The sequence below is a fragment of the Macaca fascicularis genome, chromosome 20 (assembly GCF_037993035.2).
Source record: "Macaca fascicularis isolate 582-1 chromosome 20, T2T-MFA8v1.1".
Lineage (NCBI taxonomy): Eukaryota > Metazoa > Chordata > Mammalia > Primates > Cercopithecidae > Macaca > Macaca fascicularis.
The window spans coordinates 23,881,637-23,902,374 of NC_088394.1; the positions used below are offsets into that span (position 1 = coordinate 23,881,637).

At 42.7% G+C, this 20,738-nt stretch overlaps 1 protein-coding gene across 50 annotated transcripts in view; it reads left to right on the forward strand.

The window, feature by feature from the left end:
• TNRC6A (trinucleotide repeat containing adaptor 6A) overlaps nt 1-20,738 on the forward strand; it is a 214,554-nt gene that overhangs the window by 185,318 nt on the left and 8,498 nt on the right. For 27 of the 50 annotated variants that reach the window (XM_015442279.4, XM_015442277.4, XM_065536688.2 and 24 more), the window contains 9 exons: nt 6,161-6,303; nt 6,689-6,835; nt 6,998-7,135; nt 8,188-8,316; nt 8,784-8,861; nt 9,153-9,363; nt 11,931-12,062; nt 17,795-17,953; nt 19,855-19,995. In XM_015442279.4, coding sequence (XP_015297765.2) covers nt 6,161-6,303; nt 6,689-6,835; nt 6,998-7,135; nt 8,188-8,316; nt 8,784-8,861; nt 9,153-9,363; nt 11,931-12,062; nt 17,795-17,953; nt 19,855-19,995 — 1,278 coding nt within the window. The remainder of the gene's footprint in view (nt 1-6,160; nt 6,304-6,688; nt 6,836-6,997; nt 7,136-8,187; nt 8,317-8,783; nt 8,862-9,152; nt 9,364-11,930; nt 12,063-17,794; nt 17,954-19,854; nt 19,996-20,738) is intronic. The other 23 variants (XM_045381779.2, XM_074028181.1, XM_045381780.2 and 20 more) reach the window with 3 other exon arrangements.

Consider the following 20,738-nt stretch of genomic DNA (forward strand, 5'->3'; position numbering starts at 1 on the left):
CACTGTGCACATCAGTGGTGTTATTAGTCTGATTACGGTGGTGTTATTAGTCTGATTACTTTACACATAATCCTGCCAAGAGGGAGTTACTCAGATTGGAGGGTATAGTCTTCTTGATGAAGGAACAGCATGTAGAAGGGCCTAGACGTATGACAGACTCTTAAAACTATACTGGAGGAATGGTAAGTAGTTCCATAGAACAAGTGAAGAAAAACAGTTTTGGTGGGGGCAGCCGTGGTGGTGGTGGTGAAAGATCACCTGGATAAAGATGCTAGAAAACCAGGTTGGTGCTAAGTCATGAGGAGCTTGGGAATTTGAACTTCATTCTTAAAATATGAGATTAAAGTGAAGCAGGGTAATGACATGGTTTGGACTTATGTTTTAGAAAAATCATCTTGGTTATAGATTGAAAATATCTTAGGATAGAAAACATTGGCAGCAGGAGATAGAGAAAAGATACTAAAGATAGCAAAACCAGGTAGATACTTGCTGCAGTAGCCAGTAATTATTTTCAAAGCTCCAAACCAAGAGAGTAGATGCAAATGATCTTAATTCCATGGAGACATAGGAATTGGAATCAATAAAAGTTGATAACCAGTTTGAACCAATTTGTTAGGCAGGTTGAGGGAGAGATTGTGATGAAAACTTACCTGGATGGTTTAATAGATGGTAGTGCTATTGTGTTAATCAGAGTCCAGTCAGAAGAAACTATGCAGTAATTTGCTAACAGGAAAAATGTAATATACAAGACCTTAACAAGGAATTGGAGTAGCAGTAGCAGATACAAGGGGAAGTCACTCAGTGAGGACTGACGTAGCATGCCCAAGAAAGAGCCGCCTTCCTCTCACTGTGGTGCCATGTCAGCAGGAGTGCAGGAGATCCACCCTCTAAGGTACCAGTGAAGGCAGGGCACAGGAGCGGTGTCTCATGGGAGGCACTCGCTACGGAGCTACCAGAGGGCATGCTGATAGATGCTGCCAGCCACTGGTGAGTTGAGCATTGTAGGTGCTGGCAAAGCTGCCGTGCTGCAGGAGAGAGCAGACCAGAACTAGGAAACCAAATGTCTCCTCTTGCACCTTCTACTTAAAAAAGGTCAGTGCTAGCTGGCAAAAGAAAAAAATCTGTAAAGGGCCTAAGTCCCTTTTTTTTCACAGAGCAATCAAAAAGGGTGAAATTGGAGCTAGAGGAAATAAGTCAGTAATCAGCACAGTTCATCCCAACCCTTTGACTGCTCACCTTCCATATGTACTCTTCTACACACATTTGTCCAGTACAGTGGCAATGCAACTCTGCATTTCTGCTTAACAAGATATAGCTTTCTTTCTTGCAAGTGAAGAAGTGTTCATCCTCTCTCTAAACTGACGAGATGAACAGCCCCAAGGGTCATTGTATTCATCACTGGCTATATAATCACCCCGGAAATTCAGTCACAGTTTGTTACCTAAAGACTAAATAATAAAACTTAACATCTAATAGCTTGTGAATAAGGTAAAAGCAGGAAAGAAAATACTTGGCCTATACAAATTAACACATCCATATGACAAACAATAGGAAAATATGCAAATCTACTACCATTGTTATTTCTGTAATTGCTCGTAAGCCATCATTGGTATCTGTGCCTTCCTCCCTTCACTGCGTATTCTGTACTTACCTCACTTTCAGGTTGAACCTCAGCTGCTCTTGGTTCTTTAGCTGCTGGAGTTAAGTAACCCAAACCTTCATTCCCAAAGAATCTGAGCCCCCAGTTGTCCTTGCCTTTTATGGTTACCGTTGTTTTTCATTGGCCGTCACTACTTGGTATGGATATACTGAGAAGCTTCCCAGAGAATCCCCTGGATTCCAGACAGTCTTCACTGCCTTCATTTTGTAATCACATCAGTTACCCCAGCCAGTAGACTCGTTTTTTGTTTGTTGGTTGGTTGGTTTGTTTTTTGCCTGCTAGTTCATATCTCAAGGAGTGCAAAATGTCCCTGTAGCAGTCTTCATCTTCCAGGGCAGTGGAACCATTGTTGTGGTTTTTGCTGGAAGCATTTTCTCTCTCAAGGACTAAGTTCTCTAAATCAGCAGTTGTCAGAACAGGAAAGGAGTGTTCTGTGAGTGGCCCATTAGGTATAATTGTGAGAGAAGCTGCTCCCACTTTCACCTTTTGATTCTCAAGACCTACAAATTCTGGTAGTTGGGGAGACACATACTGCATCCTCCTAAGACAGATGCCCACCCTTTTAGTATGTTGTCTCCCAACTTGCTTTGTAACTGATTCTTTAGTAAGCCTGTTAATTTGATTAGCTACTTTCAGGCAATGGCATATATGTTAAGACCAGTTAATTCCATGGGCATGAACATAGTCCTGTATTTCCTCTGCTGTGACATGAGTTTCTTGGTAAGACATGATGACTGTGAGGAGTGCCACGATAGTGGAGAAGGTATTCTGTGAGGCTGTGGATGACAGAAGCTTTACAGGCAAGAAAAATCCATGTCCAGAATGTGAGCCTCTTCCTGTTAGTACAAGTTTCTGCCTCCTTCATGGCTCACTGCATGGTGCAGAAGTTGCTATGGTGTCATGCTGGTGGAACTTGTGGGAAATATGCCCTCTAGGCTGCTGGGAAAAGGCATTCATGGAGAGGTGTCTCATGGGAGACACTGCAGCACAACTGTGATGTGAGAGGGAGGGGAATGCTGGGAATGCTGGGAGAAGCTCCCACTGAGTGCTGCTGACCCACCAGGCAATGGAGAAGCTGCAAAGGCTGCTCATGCCTACCAAGAGCACATGCTGGCCCAGGAAGCAACACCCTTCCTCTTGCCCTGTCTCTCCAGCGCCCTCTTCTGACAAAGCCTCAGTACCAGCTGGCTAAGGAAAAAATTGTAAAGGGTCCAGATATATTTTCATAGAGCAGTCAAAAGGGTGAATTTGGAGCTGAGAGACAATAAATCAATAAATGGTCGTTATTTGAGGTGAGAAATACAGGAATAGCAGGCTTGATAGATACTAAGTTTGAAGGTGCTCTGAAAACTATCTGATATTACGTCCAGTAGACAGTCGAAAATCCGGATGTGAAGCTCAGAATAGATGGGGCTGGAGATATGAAGTGTAATTAATTAGATGTGGATAATAGTGAAAGCTATAGGAATAGTTTGACTAGAGAGAGTTGGAGGATAATGGACCGAAGACAGTGCTGGGAAATAATGATATTTAGGGGAGTGATCCTGAGCAGAAGTGGGACAAGTTAGAGTAGAATAATTTTTCAGACTCCAAGTGAGTACAGAGTTTTGAAAAGAGAAAACTGGTTGTCAGGGAATGGATTTGACAATGGAGCTCGGGGGTAGTCATTGGTAACTAATGGACCTTACTAGAGGACTGGTGGACTAAGGGGAGATTGCCACATTTGACATTTTCTTTTTAAAGGGATGCAGAAGCGTTGGGGAATGGTGTGTTTTTTTTGTTTTGTTTTTTTGTTTTGTTTTGTTTTGAGATGGAGTGTTGCACTGTCATCCAGGCTGGAGTCTTGTGGCGCGATCTCGGCTCACTGCAACCTCTGCCTCCCGGGTTCAAGCGATTCTTCTGCCTCTGCCTCCTGATTAGCTGGGATTATAGGCACCCGCCACCGCGCCTAGCTAATTTTTTGTATTTTTAGTAGAGACGGGGTTTCACCATGTTGGCAGACTGGTCGCGAACACCTGCCCACCTCGGCCTCCCAAAACGCTGAGATTACAAGTGTGAGCCACCATGCTCAGCCACTATTAGTCTTTCAAAAGATAATTGCATAGGCAAAAATAATGTGAATTATCAAGAAGGAACAGCTTGGAGAGAGACTTAGGAGAACTGGTTGGAATTGGTTACAGGATTAGATGGAGAGAGTGGGGGAAAGAGTTCACAATGGCTAGCTTGGGTGTTATCAGTGAATTATGACATCTTAACAGGGAGAGAGAACGGAGGAGGGAGCTGTGGTAAGGATTATTGACATTCAGGAGAGGGCTCTTAAACAAGTGTGAAAGGTGGACTTTTCAGATACCAGATTCATGACTGGAACAGTACTTTTTAGCTACTTTAAGAATTATTTTCCTTCTCTTAAAATGTTTTCCTTTTCCACTTACCTGGAATGAGAGTAGTAAAGGTAAGTATTATGGTGGTGGCAGACGTCTCAAAGAACAGCAGTTGCAGAGAAATGATGGATGAGATTTGCGGATTGAGAAAACGTTGAGAATGAGAAATAGGGAGATGAAAACCTGTGTTAACAGTGACAATGAGGCCGGGCACAGTGGCTCATGCCTGTGATCCCAGCACTTCATGAGGCCGAGGTGGACAGATTACTTGAGGTCAGGAGTTGGAGACCCCTCGGGCAACATGGTGAAGCCTTGTCTCTACAAAAAATAAAAAAATTAGCTGGGCATGGTGGTGCATGCCACTAGGCCCAGCTACTCGGGAGGCTGAGGTGAGAGGATCGCTTGGGCCGGGGAGGCACAGGCTGCAGTGAGCCAAGATTGTGCCACTACGCTCCAGCCTGGGCAATAGAGCCACACACTGTCTCAAAAAAAAAAAAAAAAAAAAAAAAGTGACAGTGGGACATCAAAGTGGATATGGCAGTCAGGTAAAAATGTGGGACTGAGCTCAGTTGTGAAGTCTAAGCTACACGTTTATATTTGGGCATCACTTGAATGGGAGTGACTGCTGATACCTTGATAGTGAATGAAGTCTAAGGAAAGCAAGTTTACAGAGAGAGTCAAAAGACTGAGACTCTGAGTCTACTGTGTCGGCCTCAGAGTATTCCAGCATTGAAGAAGCATCCAAGGTGAGCTCAGCATGGATAGAGGAAGAGAAACCAGAATGGGCAGATGGTGAGGATGGGTAGTAGAGAACATTGTCCACTTTTGAAAGATTTGTTGAAATAGAACAGTAGCTTTTGGGCTGGAGCTGGCTATGTCCAGCAAAGAAGATTTTGCAGGAAAAAAGTTTCCATGAGAGGATTCATGTTTTATTGCATAGCAGTCAGAATGAGGAGAGGAGCAGGCAGAGCAAAGCCTAAGAGAGGGGAAGATGTTACCCTGTCTGGCGTCCAATTTCCTCATCTGCTAAACGGGCGATAACAGTATAGTTACACGCATTAAATTAGTACACATAAAGCACTTATAGGCCGGGCGCGGTGGCTCACACTTGTAAACCCAGCACTTTGGGAGGCCAAGGCAGGCAGATCACCTGAGGTCAGGAGTTTGAGACCAGCCTGGCCAACATGGTGAAACCCCGTCTCTACTGAAAAGACAAAAATTAGCTGGGCGTGGTGGGGGGTACCTGTAGTCCCAGCTGCTCGGGAGGCTGAGGCAGGAGAATTGCTTGAACCCGGGAGGCAGAGGTTCCAGTGAGCCGAGATCACGCCACTGCACTCCAGCCTGGGTGACAGAGTGAGACCCCTTCTCAAAAAAAAAAAAAAAAAAAAGCGCTTACAATGAGGACTGACATAAAGCAAGCATTTATTAAATGGTGGTTTATCACAGTGGGTGCTGATTGTTTTTATTACTTGTTAATGGAAACTTACCTGTATTATCAAAACTCAGCAGATTAGAGATGGCTAAAGTTGTCTTAAGTTATGTAGCCTAAGAGTCCTTTTAAAACGAGTCCAGGCCCGGTGGCTCATACCTGTAATCCTAGCACTTCCTCGGGAGGCCGAGGCAGCTGGATCACTTGAGGTCAGGAGTTCAAGACCAACCTGGGCAACAGGGAGAAACCTACGTCTCTACTAATAATACAAAAATTAGCCGGGTGTGGTGGTACACTCCTGTAATCCCAGCTACTTGAGAGGCTGAGGCATGAGAATCGCTTGAATCTGGGAGGTGGAGGTTACAGTGAGCCGAGATCCCACCACTGTACTCCAGCCTGGGCCATAGAGTGAGACTCTCTCAAAAAAAAAAAAAGGGAGGTTATCAGCCAGCCACCTTCTGTTTACTAGTCTATTTCAAGTTAATTATTTCAATAAAATAACAGTATCTCCTAATTGCGACTTTACTTGTGAGGAATGCAAAATTTATGAAATACAGGTGTGTTTTTCACATATCTTTGTCTTGGCTGAAGTCATTTCAGCCAAGTGAGTGTTTTGCTTTTGTTGTAAATTTATCTGAAACCAATTGGGTTGTCTTCCTGTTTGATAACATAGTCTCCTGCATTTATTAGGAATGTTACAAGACAAACGAATGGAGATAGATAAACATAGCCTAAATATTGGTGATTACAATCGAACGGTCGGGAAAGGCCCTGGTTCTCGGCCTCAGATTTCCAAAGAGTCTTCCATGGAGCGCAATCCTTATTTTGATAAGGTAAGGTGTTTTACTTTTACCTCTGACTTGATAAACCAGTACACTTAATAGCATAATTTTCACACTAATATTTTAAAACATTTTTTATAATATAAAGTGTTGCAATCCAGTACCAAATCTTATTACTGGATTTTGAAGTTCACTGTCTTTTTATGTCTCAATTTAGCATAGAGGTTGCATTTATATTTTTCTTCTTAATCCCATGAAATATGTTTGGCTCTTTTTGTGTGCTCTAGAATTAACACTAATCTGATCTCTTCTGTTTTCTACCTGTTTCCTGTTGATGCTGGAATGTCATGTGACTTCTCTTCTGTTCCTGCAATGATTTCTCCCTTCCACTTGTTTGCTTGGCTGGTGTTGCACATCTTTCTGTCTGTCCAATCAGGATGGCATTGTAGCAGATGAATCCCAAAACATGCAGTTTATGTCCAGTCAAAGCATGAAGCTTCCCCCTTCAAATAGTGCACTACCTAACCAGGCCCTTGGCTCCATAGCAGGGCTGGGTATGCAAAACTTGAATTCTGTTAGACAGGTAAGTCCAGATGTGTATTTTAGGCTCTCAGTTGAATGATTTGTATTAGTAATAAGATCTCTCTTACATGTAGTTACTGTGTTTAAATCATAGTACAATGTGGCAATGAGATGTTTGTCCCTAAAGAATCCCACTGTTACTTGTTGCTGTTTGTTTTTGTAGAATGGCAATCCCAGTATGTTTGGTGTTGGAAACACAGCAGCACAACCCCGGGGCATGCAGCAGCCTCCAGCACAACCTCTTAGTTCATCTCAGCCTAATCTCCGTGCTCAAGTGCCTCCTCCATTACTCTCCCCTCAGGTAAATAAGCTTTCCTTACGTTCTCCTGTTTACCTGCAAAAAGGATCTTGCGTGATTTTATGTTTGAATGAAATGGCTAACTAATCATTATCATGTTTATTGGCATCTTCGAGATTTAGCTAGTTCTGAATTAACTATTACAAAAGGTTGTATTAAGGATAAGTCGGCCGGGCGCGGTGGCTCAAGCCTGTAATCCCAGCACTTTGGGAGGCCGAGGCGGGCGGATCACAAGGTCAGGAGATCGAGACCACAGTGAAACCCCGTCTCTACTAAAAATACAAAAAATTAGCCGGGCGCGGTGGCGGGCGCCTGTAGTCCTAGCTACTCAGGAGGCTGAGGCAGGAGAATGGCGTGAACCCAGGAGGCGGAGCTTGCAGTGAGCCGAGATCGCGCCACTGCACTCCAGCCTGGGCAACAGCGTGAGACTCCGTCTCAAAAAAAAAAAGGATAAGTCGGCTGGGCGCGGTGGCTCAAGCCTGTAATCCCAGCACTTTGGGAGGCTGAGATGGGCAGATCACGAGGTCAGGAGATCAAGACCATCCTGGCTAACACGGTGAAACCCCGTCTCTACTAAAAAAAAAAAAAAAATACAAAAAACTAGCCGGGCGAGGTGGCGGGCGCCTGTAGTCCCAGCTACTCAGGAGGCTGAGGCAGGAGAATGGCGGGAACCCGGGAGGCGGAGCTTGCAGTGAGCTGAGATCCGGCCACTGCACTCCAGCCTGGGCGACAGAGTGAGACTCTGTCTCAAAAAAAAAAAAAAAAGGATAAGTCAAGGATAATTTAAATCTAAAATTTACCATTTTCTTCTATAAAACATTCTTGAGGACAAAAGCAAAGTAAAATTGGCTAGTTTAAGATGCATCTCTGTCATCTTTTACCTAACCCACGAAAAAGTACAAGTGGTCAGTGAGTAAGGCAGAGACAAAGACTATGAAGCCAATGAATAGTCCACAGATTTAACTGCTCTATTATTGACAGCTTAAAACACACAGTACATGTAGCGAGTGGGAGTTACTTTATCAAGATCATTAACTTACCATTGTGATCCTAAGGTTCCAGTTTCATTGCTGAAGTATGCACCAAACAACGGTGGCCTGAATCCACTCTTTGGCCCTCAACAGGTAGCCATGCTGAACCAGCTATCCCAGCTAAACCAGCTTTCTCAGATCTCCCAATTACAGGTAAGCAGAGTCATAGTCTTTCTTAGTACATATTTATGGAGTATCTACTGTATACCAAACACTAGATTCTGTGCAGGATATAGTGCACTAAACAAAACAGGCGTAGTCATAGCTCTCATGGAGCTTACAGTCTGTCGGGGAGGACAGATCATGAACATCTGTGAAGAATGTTTTGAAGAAGTGCAAAATGCTGTGAGAGGAGGCTTCAGCCAAGTCTGGGGTGCTAGTGAGAGTCGGATGTTTAGGAAAAGTTTCTCTGATTGAAGTGGAAGTTTAGATTGAACTAAAAACTGAATTTCAGCAGTGACTAGAAGCCAGAGAGTCCAAGGAAGGGACTGTTAGGCTAGACATGTTGGCATTGGCTAGATCACATCACGCCTCTGTAGGTCCATCTGCTGTCGTCATTTGGAAGCACACGACTTTGTAATGGTATGATAGTAACAACCTTCTCGCCATCTTTCCTCTAGCGATTGTTAGCGCAGCAGCAAAGGGCGCAGAATCAGAGAAGCGTGCCTTCTGGGAACCGGCCGCAGCAAGACCAGCAGGTAGAGCCAGCCCTCCAACTCGTGGTGCTGTCTTTGTGTTAATAAACTCTGCTTATCTCCATTCTAGCAAGAGATTCAGAAGTGTCTTTCTTAAAACAGTCTTACTAAGATATAATGAAGTATGTTGTGCATTAAGTCTGCTGGTTGCCCATGAGTTATGTGAACATTATACAGTGATTATTCACCTTTCTGCTGTGAAGAAAGTGAATTCAAAAGTGAAGAGGAAATATGTAGTTTTCTGTAAAGACTTTTTCCCCCAATAATTTTTTCCAATCATTTCATTGTTTTAAGGGTCGACCTCTTAGCGTGCAGCAGCAAATGATGCAACAATCTCGTCAACTTGATCCAAACCTGTTGGTGAAGCAGCAGACTCCACCATCTCAGCAGCAGCCACTCCATCAGCCAGCCATGAAGTCTTTCCTTGACAATGTCATGCCCCACACTACACCTGAGCTGCAAAAAGGGCCATCACCAATAAATGCTTTCAGCAACTTCCCTATAGGTGGGTTTCTCCTTGGTCCAAGCACTGGACTGATGCTTGGGTATCACAGGCATGCCTCCTTCACACGTACCCTTACAGCTCTGTTCCTTCGTGAAAGCTACATTGATCTCTTAGCTGTTCCCTCTCAGAGAGTTGCCATCCCCTCTCCTAGTTTTAACCTGCTCCATGTTCAGGGAAGTTCTCTCTCCATTCAAGAAAATCACACTGTTTGCTTCTTTTTTTTTATTTTTTATTTTTTTTTATTTTTACAGACAGTGTCTTGCTCTGTCCCCCAGACTGGAGTGCAGTGGTGAGATCTCGGCTCACTGCAACCTCTGCCTCCTGGGTTCAAGCCATTCTCACGCCTCAGCCTCCCAAGTAGCTGGGATTACAGGCGCGCACCACCACGCCCAGCTAATTTTTGTATTTCTAGTAGAGTTGGGGTTTCACCACGTTGGCCAGGCTTGTCTGGAACTCCTAACCTCAGGTGATCTGCCTGCCTTGGCCTCCCAAAGTGCTGGGATTACAGGCATGAGCCACCGTGCCCAGCCTTGAAAATCACACTATTTCAAAAACTCCACACTCATTTAAAGTGCATTAGAATAAAGGAAACATTTCACTTTTTAAAGGACTAGTTGTCTTAATCGTAGGATATTAAGGGTGAGAAGGCTGATATTCTTATTAGAAACAGTACACCAGAGAATTTTTGAGCAGTGCTGTTTTGGTGAAACAGCTGGGAAGGGTCACAGTCACATTTGCTAGCTCTCAGAACTTGAAGTTTTAACTGTTGTCTGTGTATAAATGATTACTGATATAAATAAGAAAATGGAGGTAAGAAAGGGGATTGCCTTTCTTATACATGCAACTCCCCACCCCCACCCACTCCTTTTTTTCTATGTTACCTCCAGGCTTTTATTCACTGGATGGAGATTTTGGGCTTACATGTTTTCTCTTTCCTCGGTCTCTTTTTCTTTTGTGCCCTTGATTATATTTTGACCCTTGATTGATCATGCCCTGTTCATTTTGCTATTTTTCTCTCTCTTTTCCCATACAGTGGTTTCTTGTAAACCAGCTTTGTTGGTTGTTAGCCAGAGTATTTGAAGACCATCAGTTAACTAGCGTGTTCTGGGCTGTGGGCAGAGGCTGGGGCATGCTGTTGCCCCTGCTGCTGCCTCACTCTGTGACTGAACTGGTTTGGCTCATCCCGGTATTACCACAGAATCTCACCTGGGACATAAATTGCACTTTGAGTCCTTAGGATTGTTAGTAATCTCTGTGCATTTCCAAAAACAGTTCCCTTGTCAGTTACTACTGTGGGTGAATACTCTAGAAGCCATTTATTGGTGGCCAGGTGATGTCAGAGACAACAGTTAGTACTAAAAGAATTGATACCCAAGTACAGGGAGAAGTTTCTGTCTCACCAGTAAAGGGAACTGGCTCTTCCTATTTGACTATACACTTGACATATAAATTGGGCCATGTGAATTCTAAGTATAGGATTTCCTGCCCTGGCCGGCTTTTCAGTGAGGGATACTTCTTGATTAAGAAAGTCTGCTTAGCCCATGCAAACACCAATACAGTTATCTAAGTTGAGCAACAGGCTATGGCCTGTTGGCCTAATTTGGCCCACTGCCTGCTATTGTAAGGTTTTGTTGGACACAGCCACATTTTCTCTAACATGGGGTCTGTGGCTGCTTTTGTGCTGCACCAGCAGAGTTGCATGGAGACACCGGGACCATGTGGCCCACAGAGCCTGAGATACCGGCTAAACCTCTGCAGAAAAAAATTGTCAACTCCTGATCTGATCGATGGGTCCAAGAGTAGCAAATTTAATTGCTCTCTGCAAAAGTAGGTATAGTATTAGAGAATTCATATTATTAAAGTTTTCAGGTTTGACAGACCTTAACATCACATGGACTCATCAGACCAGAGAATTTAAAACAATTTAATTTGGAACTTTAGAATAAGAACCTCCTGGGAATTTGTGAAATAGAGATTCTGGCTCCCACTGGAAAGTCTTCATTTTTAAATAAGCATTTTAGGTGATTCTAATATTAATAGTCCCTAGATTACTATTTTAAGAAAAACTAGCTTAATAGTTTTCTAACCACTGTATCTAAGGTTGAAATTTCCATTGTTGTTCCAAGAGAGTATCCAAGTCTGAGGGGCCTCATCAGCAAAGGTCAAGTAAATTGTGCCTTAAGATATATCAGTCCCCCACTTAGGTGTAATTGCTAGTGCAGGATGTTTTTACTTTAGAATTTGCAAGCAAAAGATAGCAACTGAAAGTGACCACAGATCTTCATGCATGGTACACTTGGGAAATAGCTAAACAGATACATTTTATTCCAAGTAAGCTTACCCATCTGGCTTCCTTAAAACTTTTCTCCCTCTTATTTTGCCAAGGAGTTTTAAAATCATGAAAATTTTATGGAGAAATATTTTCTACATATAACTAAATTATAGTATTAACAGTTATATGGTTTGAAAACATTAGTTACATGTTTTTCTAGGAAATAAAAGTTGTGCTACTAGAAAGAAAATGTGCTGTATTTTCTAAGGTTTTGTTTTGTTTTTTAATTTTTCAGGCTTGAACTCAAACTTGAATGTAAATATGGATATGAACAGTATTAAAGAGCCACAGTCAAGACTAAGGAAATGGACGACAGTGGACAGCATTTCTGTGAACACATCTTTGGATCAAAACTCCAGCAAACATGGTACAAAAGATTGTTACATCTTACCCAAAAAAACAAAAAGCACACCTGCAGAATACTAGATTTAGGCCTTTATTTTAAATATGTTTTCAAAGCCAAATTATCTTAGAACTTTTCCTCATTTAAAGAAAGTTATTATTAAGTCTTAGTTAAAATAAGAGACTTTCAGATGAAAAGCAAAATTTACCTCTACTCTGTTTTATAAAGGAGAGATCAGATGATGCATTTTTAAAAATTATTTTCCCTTTGGCTTTTTACATTTTTCTAAGTGATTTTATTCTTATATTACTACACTTATTAACTTTTACTGGATTTAATTTGATATATATCTTAGTAGTACATTTAAAACTTCTATCAGAGTCCCATTCCGTCACCCAGGCTGGAATGCAGTGGTGTGATCTCAGCTCACTGAAACCTGTGCTCCCGGATTCAAGCAGTTCTCCTGCCTCAGCTTCTGGAGTAACTGGAACTACAGGCCTGAGCCACCAAGCCTGGCTAATTTTTGTGTTTTTAGTAGAGACGGGGTTTCATCGTGTTGGCCCAGCTGGTCTCAAACTTCTGACCTCAGGTGATCTACCCGCCTTGCTCTCACAAAGTGCTGCAATTACAGGCGTGAACTATTGCACCTGGCCCATAAATTTTATTTCTATCAATTCCTTACATACGGACAAATTTTCTTTATATATCTTATTGCTGTGTGTAAGTCATTGATTTAACAGTATTGTCTTTTCAGCAATTACATTTTTTTTTTAGAAATGCCATTTTCATCTTATTTAGTATTATCCATTCACCCAGCAAATATTAATCGATTTCTTCTGCTTTCCAAGGCTGTGTTAGCACCTGGAATACATAGACACATATGTACATACATGTTCATAGTTGAATGTATGTATGTATGTATGTAAAAATCCTTGCCCTGAAATTGTTCATTGTGAATGAAAGTATATCAGCAGCTTTAGTGCAATGCAATAGGTAATATCAAAGTTAATATTTATAATAGTTTAATAATACAAAGTTCCTTAGGAGCATTGAGTCAGGAATAACTGCGGGTGTGGTGGGTCTGGAAAGGTGAGAAAGACTTACCTTGAGAAGAGTAAGTTTACCAAACAAACAGGAAGAGCAACCAAGAGAGAATAGCACATGCAGGGTTCAAAGAGGACTGCCAGGTGAATTCTGTATCTGGGCATATCTGGGGGTGAAGGTGAAAATGACAGAAAGGAGGTAGATGAAGATGGAATGGTAGGTGTGGTGCAAATCATGGAAAACTTTCGTGCCATGAATGATTTTAAACATGAAAGTGATGGGTGCCTAGAGGCAGTTAAGACTTAAAGTAGTCTAGGTAAGAGAGAGAAAGGTCAGTGGACATGAGAGGGAGTGCACTGAAGAGAGTTTCAGAAATTAAAAGCAGAAAAGCTTGATAACTCACTTAACTCATTCTTTCATTCAGCAATGTAAGCCTGAAACACTTGCATAACTGATCAGCTAGTCTGTCTCCAGCCCCCTCCAGACAGACCCCTCAGAGGTCAGACAAATACAGGATGGACCCGAGTCTCAGGCAGAAAAGAATAGGCGTTCACCGTAAATCATATCATTAGAGTGGCCTAGGTGTAAGGCATGCAGAGGCACTCTTAACTGGCAGAGTAGTCCATGAGCTTGGAGAAACACAGGAGCTGAACAAGCGACAGTCCTGGCACACTTTGGAATGTGCAGTCCAGTCTGCCACACTAACCCTTCGCTGCACACCTACAGTAAGAAAAGTCTGATTTGTTAAGGGGAGTGGAGGCAAGCCCATTTGACTAGGAAATTCTGCATTACAGAAGGGTTAAACTGGATGTCTGAGATACCCTATGGCCCTGAGATTCTGTGACTTCCAGGCAAGTTTATAAAATCCCTTCACCTCAGCACCCAGATGAATTTGGTGACATGTATAGAAGGAGATTTTTTATTTTAGCCTTGGTTGGAGGCAGTTGGGCAAGGCTTCTAGGAGGCTTGTGATCTCTGAAGCTGAGATATGAAAGATAAACAAGTTAGCAGGCAGGGGTGAAGGGAGGGGAAACCATGAGAGCTGGGGCGAGGCTGGACTACTGTAAACTATTGAAGACTATTGTAAACTATTGAAACTGTTGAAGAGTTTGAACATTGTCTTTTGTGTGTTGGAGAGAATTAAGCCAGGAGATGACATGATCAGATTTGCACTTTTGAATGATGCCTCTAGGTGCAGTGTGGAGAATTGGAGCAGATCTAGTATAGTCATTATCCAGGAGCTGTGGAGGAAGTGGAATTGACAGGGCTTGGTGATTCTAGCTTAAGCAGCCTCAAATCTATGATTGCTATTTAAATGATATTTTTGTGACATTCCCTTTTTTTTCTGTTGAATTATACTTTGGAAGTTTATTAACTAAACTTTAGGGTCAGATTTCTAGATTGTACACATTGGACTAATGATTTTCAGAAATTAAAATTGTCATGTAATAGAAGGAACCATTAGCCCGTAAACCAAACAGACCTTTGATTCTAAATTGGTTTGCCATTCAGAGGAATATCACTTTGGGATTTTTTTTTTTTTTTTTTTTTTGGACAGAATCTCACTCTGTCACCCAGGCTGGAGTTCAGTGATGCAGTCTCTACTCACTGCAACCCTCGTCTCCGGGGTTCAAGTGGTTCTCGTGCCTCAGCCTCCTGAGTATAGCTGGGATTACAGGTGTGTGTCACCACATCCGGCTAATTTTTGTAATTTTAGTAGAGACAGGGTTTACCATGTTCGCCAGGCTGGTCTCGAACTCTTGAACTCAGGTGATCTGCCTGCCTTGGCCTGCCAAAGTGCTGAGATTATAGGCGTGAGCCACCAGGCCCAGCTGGGAATTTTTCCGACCTGAAGAGTGAGAACAGGGAGTTGAGACAATGGGGAAATGGCAAAATAAATATGAATCCAAGTTTGAGACTTAGCTCTGCTACTAATTGACTCTGCTATTTCAGTCGTGCACCACTTAATGGCAATGTTACAGTAAGCAATGGGCCATGTATCCAACAGTGGGTCCATTGAGCTTGTAATACCATATTTTTATTGTTCCTTTCCTGTTTAGCTATGTTTAGATACACCCTTCTGTTACGGTTGCTTACATTACTCAGTACAGTAACACACTAGGAGCAGTAGCCTAGTGTGTTAACACTAGGAAGTTTTCATAAGTAGAAAATGAAGTTTTCATAAGTAGAAATTATTCTAACACACATGTAGCCTAGGAGCAGTAGGCGAGGCCACAGGGCTTTGCTGTGTAGTGGGCTGTACCATCTAGGTTTGTGTAAGGGCGCTCTGATGTTCACACAAAAATGAAATCACCTAGTTTCTCCAAATGCAGCCCTGTTAATTGACACATGATTGTAATTAGCTACTTGGCAAGTAACTTAACCTTTCTGAACTTCAGGTCCCTCATCTGCCAAATGGAATTAATAGTACCTCTTGGGCCTTTTTTTTTTTTTTTTTTTTGAGACAGGATCTCACCCCAGTTGCCGAGGCCAGAGTGCAGTGGCACAGTCTCAGGTCACTGCTGCCTTGACCTCCCGTACTCAGGTGATCCCCCTCCACTTCAGCCTCCCAAGCATCTGGGATTACAAGCGTGCACCACCACGCCTGGCTAGTTTTTTGTATTTTTACTAGAGATGGGGTTTTGCCATGTTGCCCAAGCTGGTCTCAAACTCCTGACCTCAAGTGATCCCCCTGCCTCAGCCTCCCAAAGTGCTGGGATTACAGATGTGAGCCACCGTGCCCGGCCTAGTTTTATTTTAGATCCAGGGAGTGCATGTTCATGTTTTTACACAGGTATATTGCATGCTGGTGGAGATGGGGCTTCCAGTGAGCCCATTACCCAAATAGTGAACATTTTACCCGATAAGTAGTTTTTCAACCCTTGCCACCCTCCCCACTTGTGGAATCCCGAGTGTCTATTAATAATTTCCATCTTTGGGTATCCATTGGTTAGCTCCTACTTAAAAGTGAGAACATACAATATTTTATTTTCTCTTTAGTTCACGTAGGGTAATGGCTCCCAGCTCCATCCATTTTGCTGCAAAAGACATGATTTCATTCTTTTTTATGGTGGCCCTCTTGGGATGTTTTAAGGATGAATGAGACGATGCATCTCAGGCACTTAGGTGCTGGAACAGGGTTAGACACATCAGTGGTCAGCAGATCATAGCCATCATTGCCGTTACTGCCTTTATCACTATCTCATCAGATGCCCTACCTCCAAGACAAATACATTTCTCCACTGTACATTTAGTTCTGTTTGCTTAAACTGAACCTATCACATAGGTTTTACATTTCATTTTCCTGATGTTCCCCTTGTGTTGATTAATGAAATAAAATTGCACCCTTGCTGCCTCATTATATCTATTTGCCTTTGATTAAATGAAGTTTTCGTAAGTAGAAATTGTTCTTACTAGAAAAAAAAATACATAATTATGTTTATCATCTCAGGTATAAGAATTAATCACTTGAAATGTGGCAGTTGTGCTTGCCTCATGTATCCTGTACAGCCATTACTTCATTTATGTCCCATTTCACTCCCAAGTGGCTTTAATTCCGCTTATAGAATAGATACATAGTTGACACAGATCAGAGTGACAAGATTGAGGACGCCAGAGCCAAAGGGAAAATGGAAGCTGTGGAGACGCACTGAGTCAGGGATAGGTCAGTGCCCACCAGTGAGAGGTGCGAGGCCCTGTTGGGAAACAGCTCCATCATCCCTGAGTTACCCATGTGCATGCTGGCACATCGTGACTTGAAGCCAGAGGAAAGAATGGGGGCTGGAGTGGCATGTAGAGCCCGGCTGTGTGTTATGGATGTTCATAGTGGGGGCCGGCCGGAGTTGCGAGCCAGGTTCTATTTACATCGACCTCAAACTCCACATGAATGGAGGACTGGTTTTCCCTTCCAGACTCAGTCCTTCCAGTGTCAGTGGGTTGTACCTCCGCCCGTGAAATGATCGAAGCTAGAAAACAAGACATTATTTTTTTTTTCTTTTGAGATGGAATCTTGCCCTGTTCTCAGGCTAGAGTGCAGTGGCATGATCTCAGCTGACTGCAACCTCTGCCTCCCGGGTTCAAGCGATTCTCCTGCCTCAGCCTCCCGAGTAGCTGTAGCTGGGACTACAGGCACCTGCCACCACGCCCAACTAATTTTTGTATTTTTAGTAGAGACAGGGTTTCATCATGTTAGCCAGGGTGGTCTCAATCTCTTGACCCCCTGATTCGCCCGCCTCGGCCTCCCAAAGTGCTGGGATTACAGGCGTGAGCCACCACACCTGGCCCCATTCTTTCTTTTTTAACAGTTTATTGAGATATAATTTACTTATAATTCAGTGGCTTTTAGTATATTCACGGTGTTGTGTAGCCATCACCACAATCCATTTTTAAACATTTTTGTTGCCTAAAAAGAACCCCTGAATTATCAGAGCCCTCCACCATACAACTGTTTTAATGATTTGGAAATAAGTTTGTGCTCATATTCTGGTCACTTAATGATGTTTATGCCCCTCGTAAACTTGAAATTCACAATGGTCATTTTCAGACATTCTTCAAATGAGATGTTAGAATCTCAATATAAAAGAGTTACTCTAGAGAACACAGCCTAGAGCCCACAGATCTAATGGAAAGTGTTCGTGTTACATTTGAGAAGCTATAAGAAGTAAATCTTTGTGTATTCTGCTCACATTTCTCTATTATTCTTCCCTTGTTAGGTGCTATTTCAAGTGGTTTCAGGCTGGAAGAGTCTCCATTTGTTCCCTATGACTTTATGAACAGCAGTACTTCACCAGCCAGTCCTCCAGGTTCAATAGGAGATGGCTGGCCACGTGCCAAATCGCCTAACGGCTCTAGCAGTGTTAATTGGCCACCAGGTAAAATTTTTTCTAACACTTTCTTTCATGAGACTGTGTTTCCATTAAGGTTTTGTTACATCTGGACTTAATACTGATGTAGCCCAGATTGGCGTGCTTAGACTGACATGTGTGGACGAGAAGGAATGCAGAAGTGATAGAGGAAAAGTTAAGCATGAAGTCTTGGGCAAGTGAGTGTGTCAGCCTGTTACCTATATCTTTATGCTCAAGCAGCAGAGGTAGAAGTGAGTCCCATTGACCAGCATGAAGAATTACATTAAAAACTTTAGGCCGGGCACAGTGGCTCACACCAGTAATCCCAGCACTTTGGGAGGCCGAGGCAAGGATCACGAGGTCAGGAGATCGAGACCATCCTGGCTAACACGGTGAAACCCCGTCTCTACTAAAACTACAAAAAATTAGCCAGGCGTGGTGGCAGGCGCCTGTAGTTCCAGCTACTCGGGAGGCTGAGGCAGGAGAATGGCGTGAATCTGGGAGACGGGGCTTGCAGTGAGCTGAGATTGTGCCACTGCACTCCAGCCTGGGCGACTGAGCAAGACTCCATCTCAAAAAAAACAACAGCAACAAAAACTTTAATTCACTGCTTCTCTTAAATTGTGTCAGGGAGTAACTTGCAGTATTTTCATTCATACATGGAGTTACCAGAAGTGCTTCTGTGGCCTGCTTTCTCCTACCTGAGTTGCAGTAGCTTTGTGATTTGTCTTAAAGCTTAAAGCACTTTTAAATGTTACTGTTTAAAAATACATGAATCTGGCTGGGTGCGGTGGCTCACGCCTGTAATCCCAGCACTTTGGGAGGCTGCGGCGGGCAGGTCATGAGGTCTCAGTAGATCAAGACCATCCTGGCTAACACGGTGAAACACCATCTCTACTAAAAAATACAAAAAAAAAATTAGCCAGGCGTAGCAGCGTGCACCTGTAGTCCCAGCTACTCAGGAGGCTGAGGCAGGAGAATGGCGTGAACCTGGGAGGTGGAGCTTGCAGTGAGCCAGGATAACGCCACTGCACTCCAGCTTGGGCGACAGAGTGAGACTTTGTCTCCAAAAAATAAATAAATAAAAAATACATGAATCACAGCCAAGCACGGTGGCTTATGCCTGTAATCCCAGCACTTTGGGAGGCTGAGGTGGGAGATTACTTGAATCCAGGAGTTCAAAGCTGCAGTGAGCTATGATTGCACCACTGCACTCCAACCTGGGTGATAGAGCAAGACTCTGTCTCAGACATGCATACATATATATATGATTTTTTACACACACACATATATACGTGTATATATTACCTGTGTGGGTGTGTATATTCACATGCAGAGAGATGATTTCAGTTTTAAAAACTTGCAAGTTATTTGTAAAGAATAGCTTCTATGATACTAATTGAACCATCCTCTTAAGAGTGTTAGTATAGGCCGGGCGCGGTGGCTCAAGCCTGTAATCCCAGCACTTTGGGAGGCCAAGACGGGCGGATCACGAGGTCAGGAGATTGAGACCATCCTGGCTAACATGGTGAAACCCCGTCTCTACTAAAAAAAAAAACCAAAAAACTAGCCAGGCGAGGTGGTGGGCGCCTGTAGTCCCAGCTATTCACGAGGCTGAGGCAGGAGAATGGCGTAAACCCGGGAGGCGGAGCTTGCAGTGAGCTGAGATCCGGCCACTGCACTCCAGCCTGGGCGACAGAGCGAGACTCCGTCTCAAAAAAAAAAAAAAAAAAAAAAAAAAACAAGAGTGTTAGTATAAATTGGAAAGTATTTGAGAGTTGCATAGGATTTAGGAATAAAGGGTGTTAGTATAAATTGGAAAGTATTCAAGAGTTGCATAGGATTTAGGAATAAAGGTTTTGGATATTTATTAATGGATTTTAAAATGATGATTAAGCTTTGAACTAATTTTAAATTTCCATTTCCAGAATTTCGTCCTGGTGAGCCATGGAAAGGTTATCCAAACATTGACCCTGAAACTGACCCTTACGTCACTCCTGGCAGTGTCATAAACAATCTTTCAATTAATACTGTGCGGGAAGTTGACCACCTCAGGGACAGGAACAGTGGTACGTAGGAGGTGCAAATCAATTTCTGAGTGACACTTAACAACACAGTTTAAGAATGGCTCATGTAGTACCCAGCTACTCTGGGAGACTGAGGCAGGAGGGTCACATGAGCCCAGGAGCTTGAGACTAGCCTGGGCAACACAGTGTGGGACCCTGTCTCTTTAAAAAAGAAAGAAGAAGAAGAAGAAGAATGGCAGACAGAATTCTCTCTGTTCCCATAGGTGGCTCTTTAATTTGGCTACTTTTTAAATGGTGAGGATTTTATCATCCCTTAGTATGGCAGATATGTATATTAATTTAATAAGTTAACACAAAGGACCAGCAAACCTTTGCTTTCCAGTAGTTGTATTAACGGAATGAAAAAACAACAAATGAAGGTTGTTACTAACTTTATACTGAGTTACAAGATGATAGTTATTTTTAAAATAGGTGTTTCTTATAACAGACGTTATTATTATATACGCTTATATACTCTGAATATTGAAGGACTTTCACCAGGAAGAGCAAATTAGGCTGTCTTTCAGAGAGTAAGAATAAGACCAGTTTAAGGATCCCTGCAGTCCAGATGTGCTTTTTAATTGGTTAGCAAATAAAACCATCCTATTACCTGCCACAGGGTTACTTTTCACCTCAAGGCATTTACATGTGTTTCATCCATGATTTTGTACCAGAAGAGTGTTAATGAAATGAATTTTTTAAATATTAAAAAATATTTCCTGTCTTTTTAAAATACCATCTATCCC